The sequence below is a fragment of the Salvelinus sp. IW2-2015 genome, unplaced genomic scaffold (assembly GCF_002910315.2).
Source record: "Salvelinus sp. IW2-2015 unplaced genomic scaffold, ASM291031v2 Un_scaffold1019, whole genome shotgun sequence".
Classification (NCBI taxonomy): domain Eukaryota; kingdom Metazoa; phylum Chordata; class Actinopteri; order Salmoniformes; family Salmonidae; genus Salvelinus; species Salvelinus sp. IW2-2015.
The window spans coordinates 141902-162882 of NW_019942689.1; the positions used below are offsets into that span (position 1 = coordinate 141902).

At 43.6% G+C, this 20981-nt stretch overlaps 1 protein-coding gene across 2 annotated transcripts in view; it reads right to left on the minus strand.

Moving 5' to 3' along the window:
* The window catches only part of LOC112069456 (methionine synthase reductase), a 24350-nt gene extending 3433 nt beyond the window's left edge, over window positions 1-20917 (minus strand). The window contains exons 1-13 of one of the 2 annotated variants that reach the window (XM_024136800.2): window positions 20273-20917; window positions 19890-20034; window positions 19519-19672; window positions 19281-19398; window positions 18397-18916; window positions 18209-18322; window positions 17947-18100; window positions 17703-17791; window positions 16904-17084; window positions 14545-14587; window positions 13506-13686; window positions 12213-12331; window positions 3760-3852 (exon numbers count right to left, since the gene is read on the minus strand). In XM_024136800.2, the coding sequence (XP_023992568.1) occupies window positions 3760-3852; window positions 12213-12331; window positions 13506-13686; window positions 14545-14587; window positions 16904-17084; window positions 17703-17791; window positions 17947-18100; window positions 18209-18322; window positions 18397-18916; window positions 19281-19398; window positions 19519-19672; window positions 19890-20033 (1910 nt within the window). In that variant the 5' untranslated portion in view covers window position 20034; window positions 20273-20917. Of the gene's footprint in view, window positions 1-3759; window positions 3853-12212; window positions 12332-13505; window positions 13687-14544; window positions 14588-16903; window positions 17085-17702; window positions 17792-17946; window positions 18101-18208; window positions 18323-18396; window positions 18917-19280; window positions 19399-19518; window positions 19673-19889; window positions 20038-20272 lie in introns of both variants that reach the window. The other variant, XM_024136801.2, reaches the window with a different exon arrangement.
* Window positions 20918-20981: the final 64 nt, after the last annotated feature.

Consider the following 20981-nt stretch of genomic DNA (forward strand, 5'->3'; position numbering starts at 1 on the left):
ATCCCTCGTTTACCAAGCATGTTTAGACACCAGAAAAACCAAATCCCTAAGTTTAGCGCAGAGCATGTTATGACACCAGAAAAACAAATCCCTAGTTTACCAAGCATGTTAGACACCAGAAAAACAAATCCCTAGTTTACCAAGCATGTTAGACACCAGAAAAACAAATCCCTAGTTTACCAAGCATGTTAGACACCAGAAAAAAATCCCTAGTTTACCAAGCATGTTAACACCAGAAAACAAATCCCTAGTTTTACCAAGCATGTTAGACACCAGAAAAACAAATCCCTAGTTTACCAAGCATGTTAGACACAGAAAAACAAATCCCTAGTTTACCAAGCATGTTAGACACCAGAAAACAAATCCCTAGTTTACCAAGCATGTTAGACACCAGAAAAACAAATCCTAGTTTACAGCATGTTAGACACCAGAAAAAATCCCTAGTTTACCAAGCATGTTAGACACCAGAAAAACAAATCCCTAGTTTACCAAGCATGTTAGACACCAGAAAAACAAATCCCTAGTTTACCAAGCATGTTAACACCAGAAAAACAAATCCTAGTTTACCAAGCATGTTAGACACCAGAAAAACAAATCCCTAGTTTACCAAGCATGTTAGACACCAGAAAAACAAATCCCTAAGTTTACCAAGCATGTTAGACACCAGAAAAACAAATCCCTAGTTTACCAAGCATGTTAGACACCAAGAAAAACAAATCCCTAGTTTACCAAGCATGTTAGACACCAGAAAACACAAATCCCTAGTTTACCAAGCATGTTAGACACCAGAAAAAACAAATCCCTAGTTTACAAAGCATGTTAGACACCAGAAAAACAAATCCCTAGTTTACCAGCATGTTAGACCACCAGAAAAAAACAAATCCCTAGTTTACCAAGCATGTTAGACACCAGAAAAACAAATCCCTAGTTTACCAAGCATGTTAGACACCAGAAAAACAAAATCCCTAGTGACCGATGTTAGACACCAGAAAAACAAGAGAGAAAACAAGGAGAGAGGGGAGGAAGAGAGGTCAACACCAGAAAAACAAATCCCTAGTTTACCAAGCATGTTAGACACCAGAAAAACAAATCCCTAGTTTACCAAGCATGTTAGACACCAGAAAAACAAGAGAGAAAACAGGAAGAGGGGAGGAAGAGAGGTCACAGACAGAATCAACAAGAGCAGTGATGAGGGTTCACTTCCTGGTGATCAAAGAACAACATGAATAACACACCATCCTTAAAAGGTGTCGCGCCTAACAGAAACGTCCAGGGGGAAAGGTGTCGCGCCTAACAGAGAACGTCCAGGGGGAAAGGTGTCTCCTAACAGAAACGTCCAGGGGGAAAGGTGTCGCGTAACAGAAACGTCCAGGGGGAAAGGTGTCGTGCCTAACAGAAACTTCCAGGGGGAAAGGTGTCGTGTAACAGAAACGTCCAGGGGGAAAGGTGTCGCGTCTAACAGAAACGTCCAGGGGGAAAGGTGCTAACTAACAGAAAAAAAATATTCTCTCTAGATATGAGACTTTCATATTGCCAATTCCCATTTCTCCTCCTTTCTCTTTTCTGTCCTTCCCTCCCTTCTCTGTTGAATGTCAGCCAATACAATGAGACTTTGATTTCTGTTTGAAAGGTTAACATCCTGGTACCAGGGGTCCAGCCAGACCCCACTGAGCTGAGCTCTTCTGTCTGGCCTCAGCTCTCAGTCAAACCCTGGTGTGTATTGACAGAGAAAACACCCCTGGTCTGGTGGTGCACCTCTGGTCCTTAATAACAAGAGCTGAGCAAAACCCCTTTCCCTCTGCACTGAAATCACAATCCATGAAAGAGGGGAATAAGAGAGAGAAAAAAAGGGAGGGGACTATAAGAAGGAGGGTAAGGGAGAAAACGGGTGCAAACAGCAAACATTAGAGGGTCTGAGTATCTGACTGTAGGTCAGATTGGTGTCATCCTCTAACACATATGTTAAGTTTTGGGGTTGATTAGGGCTTTTTTAGGAGAACATTGTGTAGCAATGTTAATGTGACACCCAGGATATCAGGGTTTATCCTAGGACCACAGGATATATTTAGCATCAAAGGGAATGCATTCTTTTTCTATTAGTTCACGTTTCAGACCCCCACTGACCGGCCAAAGTCGGATTAGGTTGAATTCCCGCAGATAGAGAGATCTACACTGTGAACAAACAACCATCAGGCCAGGATACCTGGCTGTGAGGATGTATTTAACAAAGAGATGGAAGGAAATAAACAAATACAGGCAGATATTTCTTTGATCTGTTCTTTCATGATTTCCGGGACAAATTCATCTACGAAGGATGCTCTGTTTTGATTGGTGCACTGGCCTTGTAGTGCACAAAGTAATTTAAGCAGATAGTTTGGGACGTCCTGCATTCTCTCACTTAAGTAAGTTAAGTTTGATTTGAAATACAAATGTTTTCAAGTCTTCTGAACTGGAATTTCTGTATGGCATATCTACACTGAGCGGACGAAACATTAAGAACACCTGCTCTTTCCATGACAGACTGACCAGGTGAACTTGGGCTACCGAGTGGTGCAGCGGTTTAAGGCACTGCATCTCAGTGCTAGAGGCGTCACTACAGAACCTGATTCGATTCCACGATTCCAACCGGCCGTGATTGGGAGTCCCATAGGGCGGCGCACAAATTGGCCCAGCGTCATCCATTTTTGGCCGGGGCAGGCAATCATCGTAAATAAGAATTTGTTCTTAACGGACTTGCCTAGTTAAATAAAGGTTAAATAAATTCAATTTAAAAAAGTAATCCAGGTGAAAGCTATGACCCCTTATTGATGTCACCTGTTAAAATCACTTCAATCCGTGTAGATGACGGGGAGGAGACAAGTTAAAGAAGGATTTTTAAGCCTTGAGACGTGTATTGTGTGTGTGTGCTCCATTCCGAGGGTGAATAGGCAAGACAAAGGGTTTAAGTGCCTTTGAACCGGGTATAGTAATATGTGCCAGGTGCACTGGTCTGTGTCAAGAACTGCAACACTGTTGTTCACGCTCAACAGGTTCTCGTGTGTATCAAGAACGGTCCACCACCCAAAGAACATCCAGACAACTTGACACAACTGTGGGAAGCATTGGAGTCAACATGAGCCAGCATCCCTGTGGAACGCCTTCGACACCTAGTAGAGTCCATGCCCCGACTAATTGATGCTGTTCTGAGGGGAAAAGGGGAAGGTGCAACTCAATATTAGGAAGGTGTTCTTAATGTTTTGTACACTCAGTGTATATCTCTATCTATGAGTCTGTGAGCTTTGTAACACTATAGTGTAGAATACACTCTCCATCCGAACGATATACCCTTACCCAGCTAGAAGCTCCCCATCCCTGTGTGCCAGTGTTTCTCAGCACAGTATGGCAGCCAGACTATCATCCTGTCATATAAAGTCTGGTCCTACGAGGACTACTTCAAATCTCACCACCTTCTCGATCACGCCACGGCTGTCAAGGACACAGAGGAAAGTGACACATTCCAGGAAACCATGACGTCATAGAACATAACAGCCTGGCCCAGGCGGTTTGTTTGTTAACATGACGATCTGCACTCTGATTGGAGGAAAAGTCAGAGGTCACCCATTTGGGAATACATGGGTGCTTCGGAAAAGGCATCATACTCACTATACAGTGGACTACGAGCAGAAACCCTATGCAGGCCCAGGTCACGAGTAGTGTACAACATAGGGAATGGGGTGCCATTTTGGAAAGACCCAACGTTTTGGTCAAAATGACACTCACCTAAAAAGGAAGTCTCGGTCTCTATGGCGACAACCGAAGAACAGCCAGGTCTCACTGAACTCCGCCTCTGGGTTTTCCTCCCTCTCCTTCTCCCTGAAAGAGAAAAACAAAGGAGAAAAAATATATATATAAATATACACACACTGGAGGAGACCTCAAAGCCCAATCAATAAAAACACAGAACAATGGAACGAGTCCTTGTCACAACAGACATTAAAAGGGAGCAGTGACACTGCTGTATCTCCCTACAACATCTATACAGTACAGAGCCACAATTATGATGGGAATGATGCAGTCCAGAGGGGACAGGAAGTTAACATGCTACTAAAGAGATGGATCACACTACACCGTAGACTACAATTAAAACAAGGACTTAAGCTCATCGCCGTGTGCGTGCGAGCGTGTGTGCGCGTGTACACATCTCCCTCCGCACATCAGCCCCACTTATAAAAGTGATTCCTCCTGTGGCCAACGAGTCTGTCAGGGCTCCCAGAATCCTTTGCGCAGAGGTGGCACAAAGACACAAAACGCTGAGCCAGTGCGCTGCCATCTACACACCCCGCCATCTGCACCCCCGCCGCCATCTACAGCCCCGCCACCTACAGCATCCAGGCATCTACACACCCCGCCATCTACACCCCGCCGCCACCTACCACATCCCCAATCTACAGCCCCGCCTACACCACTCCCCTCTACAGCCCGCCACCTACACACTCCCCATTCTACAGCCCCACCAGCTACACCACCGCCATCTATAGCCCCGCCGCCATCTACAGCCCCGCCATCTACACCCCACCGGCGCCGTCATCTAGACGCCCAACCATCTACATCCCCGCCACTACGCCCCCGGCTACCATCTACACCCCGCATCTACACCCCCACCACCGCCATCTGCATCGCCCGCCACCTACAGCCCCGCCAGCTACGTCGCCACCATCTACAGCCCCGTCGCCACCATCTACACAGCTGTAAACAAGACCAGAGGATGATGTAGGCCTTTCCTCTGTTAATAGCATTCTGACCCGGAGGCTTGTTCAACGGGGGGGGGGGGGGGGTAGAATGTGGAGAACCTTGACTGGATTAAGGTTTCTGATACCTGCACATTCAGTCTATTGATGAATAAACCTGAACATTCAGCAGTCTCCGTATGATACCTGCATTATTCCAGTCTCATGATGAATTCCTGAACATTCCAGTCTCACGATGAATACCTGACATATCCTCATTGCTGATACCTGCACATTCCAGTCTCACTGATGAATACCCTGCACATTCCAGTCTCATTGACACTCGTAGATGAACCCTGCACATTCCAGTCTCATTGATGAATACCCTGCACATTCAGTCTCCTGATGAATACCTGACATTCCGTTAGATGCATGAACATTCGTTCATGTGAATTCCTCATCCAGTCTCATTGATGAATACCCTGAACATTCCAGTCTCATTGATGAATACCCTGAACATTCCAGTCTCATTGATGAATACCCTGAACATTCCAGTCTCATTGATGAATACCCTTAACATTCCAGTCTCATTGATGATACCCTGCACATTCCAGTCCTCTTGATGAATACCTGAACATTTCCAGTCTCATTGATGAATACCTGAACATTCGTCTCATTGATGAATACCCTGAACATTCAGTTCTCATTTGAATGAATACCCTGAACATTCCAGCTCATTGATGATACCTGAACATCCAGTCTCATTGATGATACCCTGAACATTCAGTTCTCATTTTGATACCCTGAACATTCCAGCTCATTGATGAATACATTAAGGTAAGCAGAGAGCGACCAACAAGTGACATCCATCCACCATTTACATTTTCTGATGAAAAAATAAAAAGAATCTGGTAACATATTTAACTGGGCTCCTCAACCGCAACCGACCCTCCTCAACCCACTCCTCCCCTCCCAACCCCCTCCTCAACCCAATCCAACCCTCCCTCTCCAACCAACCTCCCTCCAACCCAACCCTCCCTCAACCCAACCCTACTCCCCTCCTCCCTAACCCAACCCTCTCTCAACCCAACCCAACCCTCCCCCTCAACCAACCCAACCCTCCCCTCTCCAACCCTCCCGTCCCAACCAACGCCTCCCTCCTCAACCCAAACCCTCCCCCCCCAACCTCCCCTCCTCACCAACCACCAACCTCCCCTCTCAACCACAACCCTCCCCTCCTCAACCCACCCTCTCCAACCACCCTACCTCAACCCACCCCGCACCCACCACCAACCCTCCCCAACCCAACCCTCCCTCACTCAACCCTCCCCAACCCACAAGATCAATATCAATAGTCTTTTATTTCACTGCGCCACACAGACCACACTACCACTCCCTCTGAATACAAATCACATCTGTGCCCAGACCACACGGTCCATCCCTCTGAATACAAATCACATCTCTGCGCAGACCACACGGTCCATCCCTCTAAATCCAAAATCACATCTCTGCCCAGACGACAGGACCTGAGGGAAACAGTGCCACAGCATCAGAACCTGACACTCCATTCTGGGTCCAAAGGAGGCGGTTGCCTCTCAATGCTTCTCTGATGAACAAGGAGCAGAAGAAACTGTGATTCAGCAGGAATAAGGTCTTGGTAAACGCAGCAATTATTTTATTTCCTCTGACATTGTTCATGCTGAATGGGTTTTGATGCTCTGTGTGAGCGGTGTTATGAGAGTTTTAGGGGACTGTGATAATATGTGCCTGTATGTGATAATTCCAGGAAGTGCCACTGAGCTATGATCACTGTACCTGGATGCCGAATTACAATGACATTAGCATGCCCGATTTCGAATGCATTCAGCTGAATGTGGAGAAACTACAGAGAGTCGTTTTACAATAACCAAATACAACTACCCTTCATCCAGTGAACAACCTCAATGAATTACTCATCCTTAAGCTCAGACGACTAATCAATGTCAGACAGCCAGAGGTCGCCAGATCCCACCGAGTTATGATATTTCAACCGCTCCCTCTCATTCCCTCTCTCCTTTGTTCCCTCTCTCCATAGCTCCCTCGCACCCTCTCTTCTGCAGTTACAAAGTGGAACAAAGTCATTTTCAAAACATCCATCGATTGACAAAGGAAGACAGGATGCCAGAAGGGTAAGGGGAGAGGGAGAGAGGAGGAAAGACTGAGGGGAGAGGGAGCAACGGAGGAAAGCGTGAGGGGAGGAGGAGCAACGGAGGAAAGCGTGAGGGGAGAGGGAGAAGAAGTTAAATGTCCCCATGCTGCTTTGTTGCTAAAAAGGAGGCCATTCAGGCTTTGTTGGCGACCTGCTTTCAAAATGGCTGTTGGTGATACAGCGTCCTGTTGTCAAATTGGACGTTGTTATCTCTTATCAAAGCACAGCATCTGGGGTAAACGCCTTGTTTGGAATCTTAATTCGGGTACTGTACAAAGCTTTCCTCGTGACAGGTTTTACAATCTGACAGAGAGACCGAGAGCGAGAGACAAGGGTACACTAAAAGATCGTTTCACCCAACTTCTTCCTACGGCAAAAAGCTTTATGCAGAGAAAATGACTGTTTATGTTGAAAAGCACTTAGAAAACGAGAAGCTGCATTTCTACAGCCAATCACCAGGGCTTACTGAAGGCTGCTATATACCTACATGTTACTGATTGCTGTTATTGTAGACATGAAAACATTTCTGAACGCTATAAAGTGGAATATCCCAGTTATATCAAATCAAGTTTGAAAGGAACTTGACAGATATGTCATCGCTAATCTGATTAACTTTTCACATGCAAGAGTACACCTCATGTAAATTGTGATGGATACATGTGATTCCATACAAGAACTGACAACCCTGACTGCACTGCACTTAATCAACTAAAAGAGAATACACTAGAGAACCACCACTAGTTTCTTTTGGGTCTAGGCTAAAGCTTGAGTTGTGCCAAGAAGTAGAGTTGAGTAGCTTGGATGAATAAGGTGCCCAGAGTAAACTACCTGCTACTCAGTCCCAGAAGCTAAGATATGCATATTATTAGTATATTTGGATAGAAAACACTCTGAAGTTTCTAAAACTATTTGAATGATGTCTGTGAGTATAACAGAACTCATATGGCAGGCAAAAACCTGAGAAAAAAAGGAATTCTCCAGTTGGAACATTATTGAAGATTTATGATAAAAACATCCTAAAGATTGATTCTATACATCGTTTGACATGTTTCTACGGACTGTAACGGAACTTTTGGACTTTGAATTACTGGGCTAAACGAGTAAACAAAAAGGAGGTATTTGGACATAAATTATGTACTTTATCGAACAAATCAAACATTTATTGTGGAACTGGAATTCCTGAGAGTGCATTCTGATGAAGATCATCAAAGGTAAGTGAATATTTATTTCTGAGTTCTGTTGACTCCAACATGGTTTTGTTCTCTGAGCGCTGTACTCAGATTATTGCATGGTGTGCTTTTTCCGTAAAGCTTTTTTGAAATCTGACACAGCGGTTGCATTAAGGAGAAGTATATCTCTAATTCTGTGCATAACACTTGTATCTTATATTAAAGTTTATGATGACTATTTCTGTAAATTGATGTGGCTCTCTGCAAAATCACCGGATGTTTTGGAAGCAAAACATTACTGAACATAACGCGCCAATGTAAACTCTGATTTTTTTATATAAATATGCACTTTATCGAACAAAACATACATGTATTGTGTAACATGAAGTCCTATGAGTGTCATCTGATGAAAATCATCAAAGGTTAGTGATTAATTTTATCTCTATTTCTGCTTTTTGTGACTCCTCTCTTTGGCTAGAAAAATGGCTGTGTTTTTCTGTGACTAGGTACTGACCTAACATAATCGTTTGGTGTGCTTTCGTCGTAAAGAATTTTTTGAAATAGGACACTGTGGTGGGATTAACAACAAGTGTATCTTTAAAATGGTGTGAAATACTTGTATGTTTGAGGAATTTTTATTATGAGATTTCTGTTGTTTGAATTTGGCGCCCTGCACTTTCACTGGCTGTTGTCAAATCGATCCCGTTCTCAGCCATAAGAGGTTAGGTAACAAGAAAATGTAAAAGCTTGAAAACTATGTCAACTAATGCCCTGAAAAGGAGGGCACAACTGTGTAGTGATGTCAGACTGCGCAGGGGAGAACACGCACCATGGCGACACTGACAGGTCGGTGTAGCTGAACTAGCAACGTGAGCCATTCATCAACCACGCACACTCATAGTTGGCGGGTGGTGTGACCGTGTCTGAGCAGCGGCGCACCTCCCAGTAATGACCAGCTATGATTTACATTGACACAGACGGTCTACAGACCTCTTCACATTCAAATCAATACATCTCCGTCTTCCCTAAGTCATAAACACCAGACAGCCAGCCAACATCTCTGGAATCGCTTGACTTATTACCTCAGGTGGGAAGATGCCCTTAGGCTCAGATCTAGGATCAGTTTACTCTCTCCAAATACTAACATTAAAAAGGGGCAATCAGCAGTTGAAACAATAAATAGTTTCTGTAAAAAGCTGAGGGATGGGGCTAGAGAAAGGTAACCACTCTCAAACTCATAGACAGAGCTATGGATGCAAGGACTGACCATCCACGACATCAACATTATAGTTTTAACCGTGTTATGAGGCTATTAAGTATTTGTTTATATTTCCATCGTTTACAAACATTGGAGTAAACCAAGCTTATATTTTGGGTTCTGATGGGGTACGACAGTTGAACTAAGCCATTTATAAAACTTAAAACAATTTAAGAATGAAATGGGTACATATCATCAATTTATAAGCAAAAACATGGATGTAGTAACGGCAGATTACCCCTTTAACCATTAGAGGTAGAACACACAATGGACCTTCGATTGGCGTTTAGAGAGAATTTCCTCTTACACGTAGTTTCACTGAAGAACTAGTGTTAATCCCAGACGTGATCACAGCTCTGTTTGTCACATTACCACTAGAGGTCGACCGATTAATCGGCATGGCCAATTTCAAGTTTTCATAAGAATCTGTAATAGGCCTTTTTGGACGCTGATTATGGCCGATTATATTGCAATCCACGAGGAGACTGCGCGGCAGGCTGACCACCTGTTACGTGAGTGCAGCGGCAAAAGGACCTTGTGGCTGCAAGGAGCCAAGGTAAGTTACTATCTAGCATTAAACTTTTCTTATAAAAAAAAATCAATCCTCACATAATCACTAGTTAACGACACATGGTTGATGATATTACTAGGTTAACTAGCTTGTCCTGCGTTGTATATAATCAATGCGGTGCCTGTTAATTTATCATCGAATCACAACTTCAACTTCGCCAAACGGCTGATGATTTAACAAAAGCGCATTTGCAAAAAAAAAAGCACATTCATTGCACAAATGTACCTAACCATAAACATCAACACTTTTCTTAAAATCAATACGCAGAAGTATATTTTTTTTAAACCTGCATATTTTGTGCAAATAAATGCATGTTAGCAGGCAACATTAACTAGGGAAATTGTGTCACTTCTCTTGCGTTCAGTGCAAGCCGAGTCAGGGTATATGCAGCAGTGTGGGCCGCCTGGCTCGTTGCTAACTGTGTTTCTTCCTAACAAAGACCGTAATTAATTTGCCAGAATTTTACATAATTATGATATAACATTGAAGGTTGTGCAATGTTACAGCAATATTTAGACTTAGGGTTGCCACCTGTTCGACAAAATACGGAATGGTTCCGTATTTCACTGAAAGAATAAATGTTTTGTTTTCGAAATTATAGTTTCCGGATTTGACCATATTAAATTACCAAAGGCTCGCATTTCTGTGTGTTTATTATAATTAAGTCTATGATTTGATATTTGATAGAGCAGTCTGACTGAGCAGTGGTAGGCAGCAGCAGGCTCGTAAGCATTCATTCAAACAGCACTTTATGGCGTTTGCGAGAAGCTCTTAGCAATGCTTTAGGCACAGCGCTGTTTATGACTTAAAGCCTATCAACTCCCGAGATTAGGCTGGCAATACTAAAGTGCCTATAAGAACATCCATAAGTCAAAGGTATACAGTTGAAGTCGGAGGTTTACATACACCTTAGCCAAATACATTTAAACTCAGTTTTTCACAATTCCTGACATTTAATCCTAGTAAAAATTCCCTGTCTTAGGTCAGTTAGGATCACCACTTWATTTTAAGAATGTGAAATGTCAGAATAACAGTAGAGACAATGATTTATTTAAGCTTTTAWTTCTTTCATCACATTCCCAGTGGGTCAGAAGTTTACATACACTCAATTAGTATTTGGTAGCATTGCCTTTAAATTGTTTAACTTGGGTCAAACGTTTCAAGTAGCCTTCCACAAGCTTCCCACAATAAGTTGGATAAATTTTGGCCCATTCCTCCTGACAGCGCAGGTGTAACTGAGTCAGGTTTGTAGGTCTCCTTGCTCGCACACGCTTTTTCAGATCTGCCCACAAGTTTCTATAGGAATGAGGTCAGGGCTTTGTGATGGCCACTCCAATACCTTGACTTTGTTGTCCTTAAGCCATTTTGCCACAACTTTGGAAGTATGCTTGGGGTCATTGTCCATTTGGAAGACCCATTTGCGACCAAGATTTAACTTCCTGACTGATGTCTTGAGATGTTGCTTCAATATATCCAAATTATTTTCCATCTTCATGATGCCATCTATTTTGTGAAGTGCACCAGTCCCTCCTGCAGTAAAGCACCCCCACAACATGATGCTGCCACCCCCGTGCTTCACGGTTGGGATGGTGTTCTTCGGCTTGCAAGCCTCCCCCATTTTCCTCCAAACATAACGATGGTCATTATGGCCAAACAGTTCTATTTTGTTTCATCAGACCAGAGGACATTTCTCCTAAGGATGAACCAGACTCGTGGAGGACTACATTTTTTTTCCTGAGGTCTTGGCTGAATTATTTTGATTTTCCCATGATGTCAAGCAAAGAGGCACTGAGTTTGAAGGTAGGCCTTGAAATACATCCACAGGTACACCTCCAATTGACTCAAATTATGTCAATTAGCCTATCAGAAGCTTCTAAAGCCATGACATCATTTTCTGGAACGTTCCAAGCTGTTTAAAGGCACAGTCAACTTAGTGTATGTAAACTTCTGACCCACTGGAATTGAGATACAGTCGATTATAAGTTAAATAATCTGTCTGTAAACAATTGTTGGAAAAATTACTTGTGTCACGCACAAAGTAGATGTCCTAACCGACTTGCCAAAACTATAGTTTGTTAACAAGAAATTTGTGGAGTGCTTGAAAAACTAGTTTTAATGACTCCAACCTGAGTGCATGTAAAATTCCCGACTTCAAATGTATGAAATACAAAATGGTATAGAGAGAAATAGTCGACGCGTCATAATTCCTATAATAACTACAACCTAAAACTTCTAAACTGGGAATATTGAACCACCAAGCATCACTTAAAACACAACAGTAGTCTGCTTAGTATGAATCCTCAATATTTGTGGTCTGTACCTTTGTTGTAGGAATCCAATGAAGGGCGCAACCCCGGTGCCTGGTCCAATCATGATGAAGGGTTTGGAGAGGTCAGAGGGCAGTCGGAAGGAGCAGTTCTGACGCACACACACATGGACCTGAGGTCAAAGGTCAAAAAGTGTTTATGGGTGTGTCACACCTATACACTCGTATAATTGCAAAGATTTTACTGAGCTACAGTTCATTTGGAAATCAGTCAATTGAAATAAATTCATGGGGTGAAATGTCTGGTGAGTATGCAGGCCATGGAAGAACTGGGACATTTTCAGCTTCCAGGATCCTTACGACATGGAGCCAAGCATTATCATGCTGAAACATGAGGTCATGGCGGTGAATTAATGGCACGACAATGGGCCTCAGGATCTCATCACGGTACCTCTGTGCATTCAAATTACCATCGATAAAATTCAATTGTGTTCGTTGTCAATAGCTTATGCCTGCCCATACCATAACCCCACCATGTGGCACTCTGTTCACAACACTGACATCAGCAAACCGCTCGCCCACACAACGCCATACATGCTGTCTGCCATCTGCCCGGTAAAGTTGAAACCGGAATTCATCCATAAAGAGCAGTGGTATTGAAGGTGAGCATTTTCCCGCTGATGTCGATTACGACGCTGAACTGCAGTCAGGTCCAGACCCTTGTGAGGACGACGAGCATGCAGATGAGCTTCCCTGAGACGGTTTCTGACAATTTGTGCAGAAATCTTTCGGTTGTGCAAACCCACAGTTTCATCAGCTGTCTGGGTGTCTGGTCTCAGACGATCCCTCAGGTGAAGAAGCCGGATGTGGAGGTCCTGGGCTGGCATGGTTACACATAGTCTGCGTTTGTGAGGCTGGTTGGACGTACTGCCAAATTCTCTAAAACGATGTTGGAGGCAGTTTATGGTAGAGAAATTAACATTAAATTATCTGGCAACAGCTCTGGTGGACATTCCTGCAGTCAGCATGCCAATTGGACACTCCTTCAAAACTTGAGACACTTGTGACATTGTGTTGTGTGACAAAACTGCACATTTTAGAGGGGCCTTTTAATGTCCAAGGCACCTGTGTAATAATCATGCTGTTTAATCAGCTTCTTGATATGCCACACCTGTCAGGTGGATGCATTATCTTGTCAAAGGAGAAATACTCACTAACAGGGATGTAAACTAATTGGTGCACAAAATGAGAGAAATAACATTTATTTTGGTTCTTGAAACATGGGACCAACACATGTTAAGTTTGTATGCACACACACGCATAGACACAGGTGACACTTCTACTCACCTTAGGGAGGGCTGGGGTGCTGGAGGACTGAGCCTTCCCAGGGTGCACCAGGATGGGATCAACTAGGTCAGAGAGCCAACCAGTACACAGGCCACGCCTCCCCACGGGTCTCCCAGTGCATGCTGGGAACTCTATGACGTTGAAAACAAAGTGCAGCCGACCTGGATGTCTCAAACTGGAGCTGGAGAGGGGGAGAGGGGGAGAGGGGGAGAGAGGGAGAGAGGGAGAGGGGGAGAGAGAAGAAGAAGTGACAGGGGAAGTGATAGAGGAACAGATTAGGAGAAATAGTGGAGAAAATATATGAAGGTACTATCTTGTTTCTAGTACGTAGAGGGTAAATAAGTGACTGTATACCATCAGTAATGTAAAGTACTTAAGTAAAAATACTTTTAAGAACCACTTAAGTCGTTTTTGTGTATCTGTACTTTACCATTTATATATTTGACTACTTTTACTTTACAATATTTTCTCAAGGAATGTAGTACTTTTTACTCCATACATTTTCCTTGACACCCAACAGTACTAGTTACAGGAAAATAGTCCAATTGACACACTTATCAACCAAACATCCCTGGTCATCCCTACTGCCTCTGATCTGAAAATGGTGCCATCTGGTTTACTTAAAATAAGGAATTTGAACTTATTTATACTTTTAATACTTAAGTATATTTTAGCAATGACATTTACTTTTGATACTTAACTATATTTTAGACCAAATACTTTTAGACTTTTACTCAAGTAGAATTTTACTTGAGTCATTTTCTATTAAGGTATCTTTACTTTTACTCAAGTATGACAGCTGGGTACTTTTCCCACCACTGTATACCATAGCCTACTCTTGTTCCAGTACGTAGAGGCTAAATAAGTGACTGTACACCATAATCTTGTTCCAGTACAAATTAGGGTTAAGTGCCTTGCTCAAGGGCACATTGACAGATTTTTCAACTAGCAGGCTCGGGTAGCGTAACCAGCAACCTTTCTCTTACTAGCCCAACGCTCTAACCACTAGTCTACCTGCCGCCCTAGTACAACAGCTTACCTTGCCGCGGAGTACGGTCTTGGTTGCAGTTTGGGCAAATGTTCTGAAATAAAAAGGAAAATGTAACAGGTGAGAGGATATTACCGTAAGGAGGCATCCATCCATCGTATCACCTTTCTATGTAGATCACTGACAATGGCGTAAAGGAGCTGAGGGGACGCCCTACTTCAGAGTTGAGATTCACCCACTCAACCTCCAAGTCCTATTTCCTTGTTACACACACACTCACATTTATTTTAGGGCATACTTCTGTATTCATAAAATCATGTCGTTTTCATATCCCCAGAGTGTTGATGTGGTGCATGTAGGATGAAGATAGTTCATGTCCACCATATTTCAATGTCAGCTTTGAAGGTGCCCTCTTTTGGGGTAATTTGGAGTCTGGGAATGAGACCTCTGAGGAATATGGTACAGGAAGAGTTATAATAGTTGTGTACGGTGTGGCTCAGTTGGTAGAGCACAGTGCTTGAAATACCAGTACCACCAGGCACTGCTGTAATTCCATCTCCCCCTGCCATTGTCATCTACAGGTTTAACATGGCCATTAACCATCTCATTCCCTCCCTGATGGTCTACAGCCCGGCCAGGCCTCCGAGTTCTGACAGTAAACGTTCTACCACAGACAACGACCACACAACGGGGGGGGGGCAATCACTTGACATCACTGGAAGCAGGAATCTGATGCATATCACAAGATATTCCCTTAATGTTTAATAGTAGTGTTGGAGATATTTCACGATATGAGTGACATCTTATTTCTGTCCATTACACAAAGATGAAAAATAATAACCCCAAAGTGGATTACAATTACAAGTCCCCTCTTTACCCAACCTTTATATTCCACAGCATCTGTAGCTGGGAGAGTCAATGCCACAGTAAAGATAATAATTAAGCACAAAGTGTTACTCCACCTTAAACTCACTCAGGCAAACCTAAATGGGGCACCGCGAGGCCAGTACATGTGTTTTAACACAGACACAGTCAGAGCAGTAGCGATCGTTAACCTGTGGCCTGCCCTGCCCTCCACAGCTCTGTAGCTATGCCCCTGTTAAATATAGTAGGATAGTCAATGACAGGACCTCAGCAACAGCTAGTGGACCCAAAACACTTCCACCAGCACATTCTTCACCTGGGTACTTATGTCCCCATTTACATATGGCCACATTTCTTCATCGTCGGTTCAGCTACTGAAAAGGTGTTGCTGTTTTTTATTTAACCTTTAATTTAACCAGGTAGGCCAGTTGAGAACAAGTTCTCATTTACAACTGCGACCTGGCCAAGATAAAGCAAAGCAGTGCGACAAAAACAACAGTTACACATGGAATAAACAAACGTACAGTCAATAACAGAATAGAAAAAGTCTATATACAGTGTGTGCAAATATTGTAAGATTAGGGAGGGAAGGCAATAATTAAGCCATAGTGGCGAAATAATTACAATTTAGCATTAACACTGATAGATGTGCAGATGATGATGTGCAAATAGAGCTACTGGGGTGCAAAAGAGCAAAAATAAATAACAATATGGGGATGAGGTAGTTGGGATGGTCTGTGTTAGTTTACAGATGGGCTGTGTACAGGTGCAGTGATCGGTAAGCTGCTCTGACAGCTGATGCTTAAAGTTAGTGAGGGAGATATAAGTCTTTAGCTTATATGTTATCAAAAGGGCTGTGTCACAACGCTGAATATTAAGTCGTGACACAGCCTCTTTGTAGGGGGACATTGCAACTTACAAGTGCAAATGGGACACATAACACAGTTCTAGTCTAAGTATTTGTTATGAGTTTTAGATTACTTTTATGTACAATATGTATTGATGTGATAAATGCCCTTTCCAACTGGCTTCAAACAAATCTACATAAGTCATCGTCAGCGCAAGTCTAGGCATTATGCCATGAGAGACTATAACGCCTAACTGTCTGCAGCCAATAGTTCTCTGTGTCAGGGGTGAACAAATGGTGAGACAGGATGGAACCACTGATGGGTCGCAAAATTTGCAATTTAACAATTTCCTTTTTGCAGTCCTAGATCAAGACTTGATTGAAGCCATGCAGGAACATTGGTTTGGTAATTTAGGATTCAGTAAAATGTTTGTAAAAATCCAAGTTGGGTCAAAAAATAAGGGGGAAAAAATAAGTAAGTCGGGGAAAACACTATGTAAAATGATATTGAACCTGCATTCACTGAGGCTATACTGCCCTCTGCTGGTTAGATGAGGAATACCAGTACATCACTTAGATACGCTCACTGTATTGTGACCATTAGAAACTAGAGACATGTTTTGTAACGTGTAAAAGCTAAACAATGCCCTCTGATTAGCTCAGACATTATGACTGACAGGAGAGGGAGTGTGCTCTGACCTATGAGGAGGCTGAGAGGGGGCTGGCAGGCGGGGAAAGCCGTGAGCAGGTCCAATAGGCCGAGGTTGGGATCTCTGACATAGAGGTTGTAGTCGGCTGATCCCTGTTTACTGCACAGCTCCTGTAGTCTCCTCTTCTCACCACTGTCTCCTGTACACTCCACCAGGGAACGGAGGAACGCCTGAGAAAATACTAAGTAGCATTACACACCACATAGCACAAAACCTATTATTCCAGATAGTATAGTTTGGGCTGCTGAGGGGGCGCAGCGGTCAAAGGCACTGCGTCTCAGTGCTGGAGGCATCACTAGACACCCTGGTTCGAATCCAGGCTGTATCACAACCGGCCGTGATTGGGAGTCCCATAGGGCGGCGCACAATTTGTCCAGCGTCGTCTGGTTTTGGCCGGTGTCGGCCGTCATTGTAAATAAGAATTTGTTCTTAACTGACTTGCCTAGTTAAATAAAAGGTTAAATAAAATGTAAAAAATGTAACTACATTTTTTTTTTTAATATTGTAGTTTCTTCTGGACTGCTGGGACTTTTTCTGAGCTCAACAATGTTACATTGACGCCTTGACAAACAAGACAATGGCAAGTTGGCTGAGGCAGAGACAGACTTGGCACCCAGGCAACATTCCTGCACCATACTGTACCTGCCAACACTGCAACCTTAGCTGTCTGCCACACCCGCTCAGAAGGACCTAGAGTGTCTATCTTACTGCAGTGCAGTAAACTTTTACAGACAGGTTCTGGTTCTGGACTGGGTTGTTCAGGTATAGGAAGTAAAAGGAGGAGGGACCTTCTTAGGGACAGTCCTGAGCTCCAGACACCAGGTGAGCAGGTAGTGCAGAGTGCTGTTCTCTGGGATGTAGGAGGGGATCTGAGCAGCTGGAGGGAAACAACACTGGGTCATATTTGACATCGATTACATATACTGTGTGTAGTTACATAGAGTTCTAATAAATGTGTTTAATGTCATCACTAGAGCTATATAGTATAGAGAGACTATTAAAAAAAACACTGCTGCTGAGAAAACTGCATACTTTTCTTCTTGGTTTCTTTTCGCAGTGAGAGCTGGAGGCGGTTGCTCTTCTGATCCTCTAGGCCCAGTCTATGGAGCAGCTCCCCCACCTCGGAGGCTCTGTTAGGGCAGAGCACATCAAGCGAGTCCCCAGGCTGGTAGGCCATAGGGTGGGACTGGGTACACAAAGGAGAGGATGGAGTAAAGAAACTACTTTAACCACCATTTCGATCTATTGGTCTCTGTATGAAAAACCATGTTGTAAGAGTGGGACGGCCACTCACTGAGATGTCCATCTCGATCAGTAGGGCTGTTTTAACTGAGTCGTCTCTGGTCAGCTGGACTGCCCTGGAGATGGGAACCTCGTGAAGAGTCTCCTTACTTACCGGAGAATTGGTCTGGGAAGGGACAGGATATGAGGGGCTAGTGATGTTAGAATTCAAACAAATATATGAGTTGAGAGACAACCCACCTCTTCTTCTATGGTGGCTTCCTGAAGCGTGACATCCAGGTAGGGTGGAGGCAGAGCTGGGACGTTGAGGGCCAACTCAGACAGCGGGGGCAAGGAGCGTGTCAGAGAGGCCTCTACAGCAGCAGGGGGAGCCCCAGACTGTCCACTCTGTGTCGTCAACACTGACTTGCGTTCAGAGACAACACTATCAAGTTTAAGAGCAGTCCCAGTGTTGTCGGTCACAGACACCGGTATGAGATCAGTAACTGAGCTTCCAGTTTCTGATGCTGAAACAGACAAAGAATCAGTCTTAGCAATCGCTGCTGTTCTGAGGGATTTGGTGCTCTGGGATTCTGATTCGTTGAGACTCAGGAGGTGGAGTTTGATGTCTGTTGCTGACGATTCAGGTGTTTCGTTCCACGATACTCTCTGGTCCCTAACATGGCCATCTCTCTCAGGCTGAGGGGCGGCCATCTTGGATAACGCTCCTCTGATCGCCTCCCACAGTCCTTCAAGCCAGGGGTCCAACACCAACTCAAGCCTGGACACACACACACACACATGGTTTGGATTAAGAGCTAAACTATTAACATGAGACAGCCCCTAAGAGGCCACTACCAACTGAAGCCTGGACAGAAAGCAAAGACTATTCAGACTCAGAGATAAGCAGTGTGATGGAACAGAAAGATAATGTGCCACACAACACAAACGAGGTGACAGGAGGTAAGTGGGGAAAGTACATTAACATAGTGTCTCTATTGATGCCACTTTTATTTCTACCGATTCATGAAGACATTGTACCCCTACTTTAAAGCTTCTATGGTGAGTGGCAAGATTTAAAGTGTTTCTCATACATCATGTAATAATATTTATTATTTTCCCAATTCAAAAACCTTGGACCTTACCCTACACCGTCGTCTGCATGTCCTGTTGCATAGAAATGTTTAGCACCAAGATCCAGTAGACGGCTGTCAATAGTCTTCCCGCAGTTGCAGAAATCTGCATAGTTTGTATCACCCAGAGCTGGAGCAGAGAAAAAAAACAAGATATTGACCATCAACACAATAAATCTTATTTTAAAGCCATAGTGACAATTTATCTCAGCACTAGGCATTTCGTCTGAGACACACAATTCTTCTTTACCTAAAAAAGCATAGCAGAGGTGTGCATAGAGGTCGCTGGGCAGGGTCTTTTTCTTGATTCTCTTGACAAACTTCTGGGCCGTGTCTGGTGGGTCCCCGTCCCCTGTGGTAGACACAACGAACACCACAGGAGAACTCTCCTTCTCCAAGTTAAACTGGGGGTGGGATACACAAAACAGGATCAGTATTCATATGAGAATAGAAGAGGCCAGTAACAACATCTACCACAAATACACTCATACATAGGCCTAGTTATGTTTCCTTAGCAGACTGATTGTTGGCTATGTTTCCCATTGTAGGTGTCGTGCCCGCATTGGAATGCATACCACCATGGAGGGCAGGTTGACACTATTTTGTGATTGATAACTTCACCTTGTCTCCTTCACTCAAGCAGCAGATATCAGCAAACAGTCCCCTCTCCTCGGCCTCGTCAGCTATCCCCTCGGCTATGGACTGGGCCTGGCCTTTCTGAGACCCGTACAGAACCAGGAACCGAGGCTTTAACTCACAAGGCATTCTGCTGGACAAGTGGAAACAACAGTAGTCAGTGACACTTTACGTTATTGCAAGCAAATCTATAAATTGTTGTGGCAACATTGTTCCTATTGTCATCAACAAAACATTGTGCAGAAACTGAGAACCATCATCCATACTGACACTGATCCTTCCATTTCACCTCGACAACAGATTAAACAGAGCCAAGTAAAACTGAATTCAGACTAGATCATCGACTGAGTACATTTCATGCATTTTACCTGCACAATCGGAAAGTTGAAGAGCTAGTAGCAGATCCCAGTGGAATTCCTTTCGTAACATTGTATAATAAACCTTTGAACACGTTCAGCACTGTAGAAATCCTACCCAGAAGTTACGTCACTTGTGACGCACGACATACACCAGGAAGGAACAGACTGTCCTAATGCACGTGGATTTGTGTCCATTTATTTATCTAACGGGTAACATATCACCAACTGCTTTTCTCTGATATGAGGATGCTTTTGGAGAACAGCTCTCTGAAACTCCATGAGATTCGCTTATCATCCAACAGGCAGGTAGCTGTTAATATCCTGAGTGCCAGTCTTTCTTCTCTGGACACTGACCAGCTACTTAACTCAGTGGTGGAGTCCGATATCGTTTATTTGGTGGAACTGACAGACAAAAAAAATTGCACTAACTAGCTCACAAGCCAAATATTGAATTCACTTTTCTGGACGATTTACTCAAGCCTGGGAAAGAGCAGCCTAACAATACCAGTAACACTGCAAAATGAGCTGTCTGATAGTTTGCTCAAATATACGTATTCACCCCAAAACATTATCAAACGAATACAGTTACGGAGTTTTAAACTCTTTGATACAACATTTTCATCACACCAAAGACTTCTCGACTACACCGCGAGATAACAGTGATAGAATCGCGAGACTGGAAGAACTCATTTGTCAACGGGATAATAGGAGGGATTTG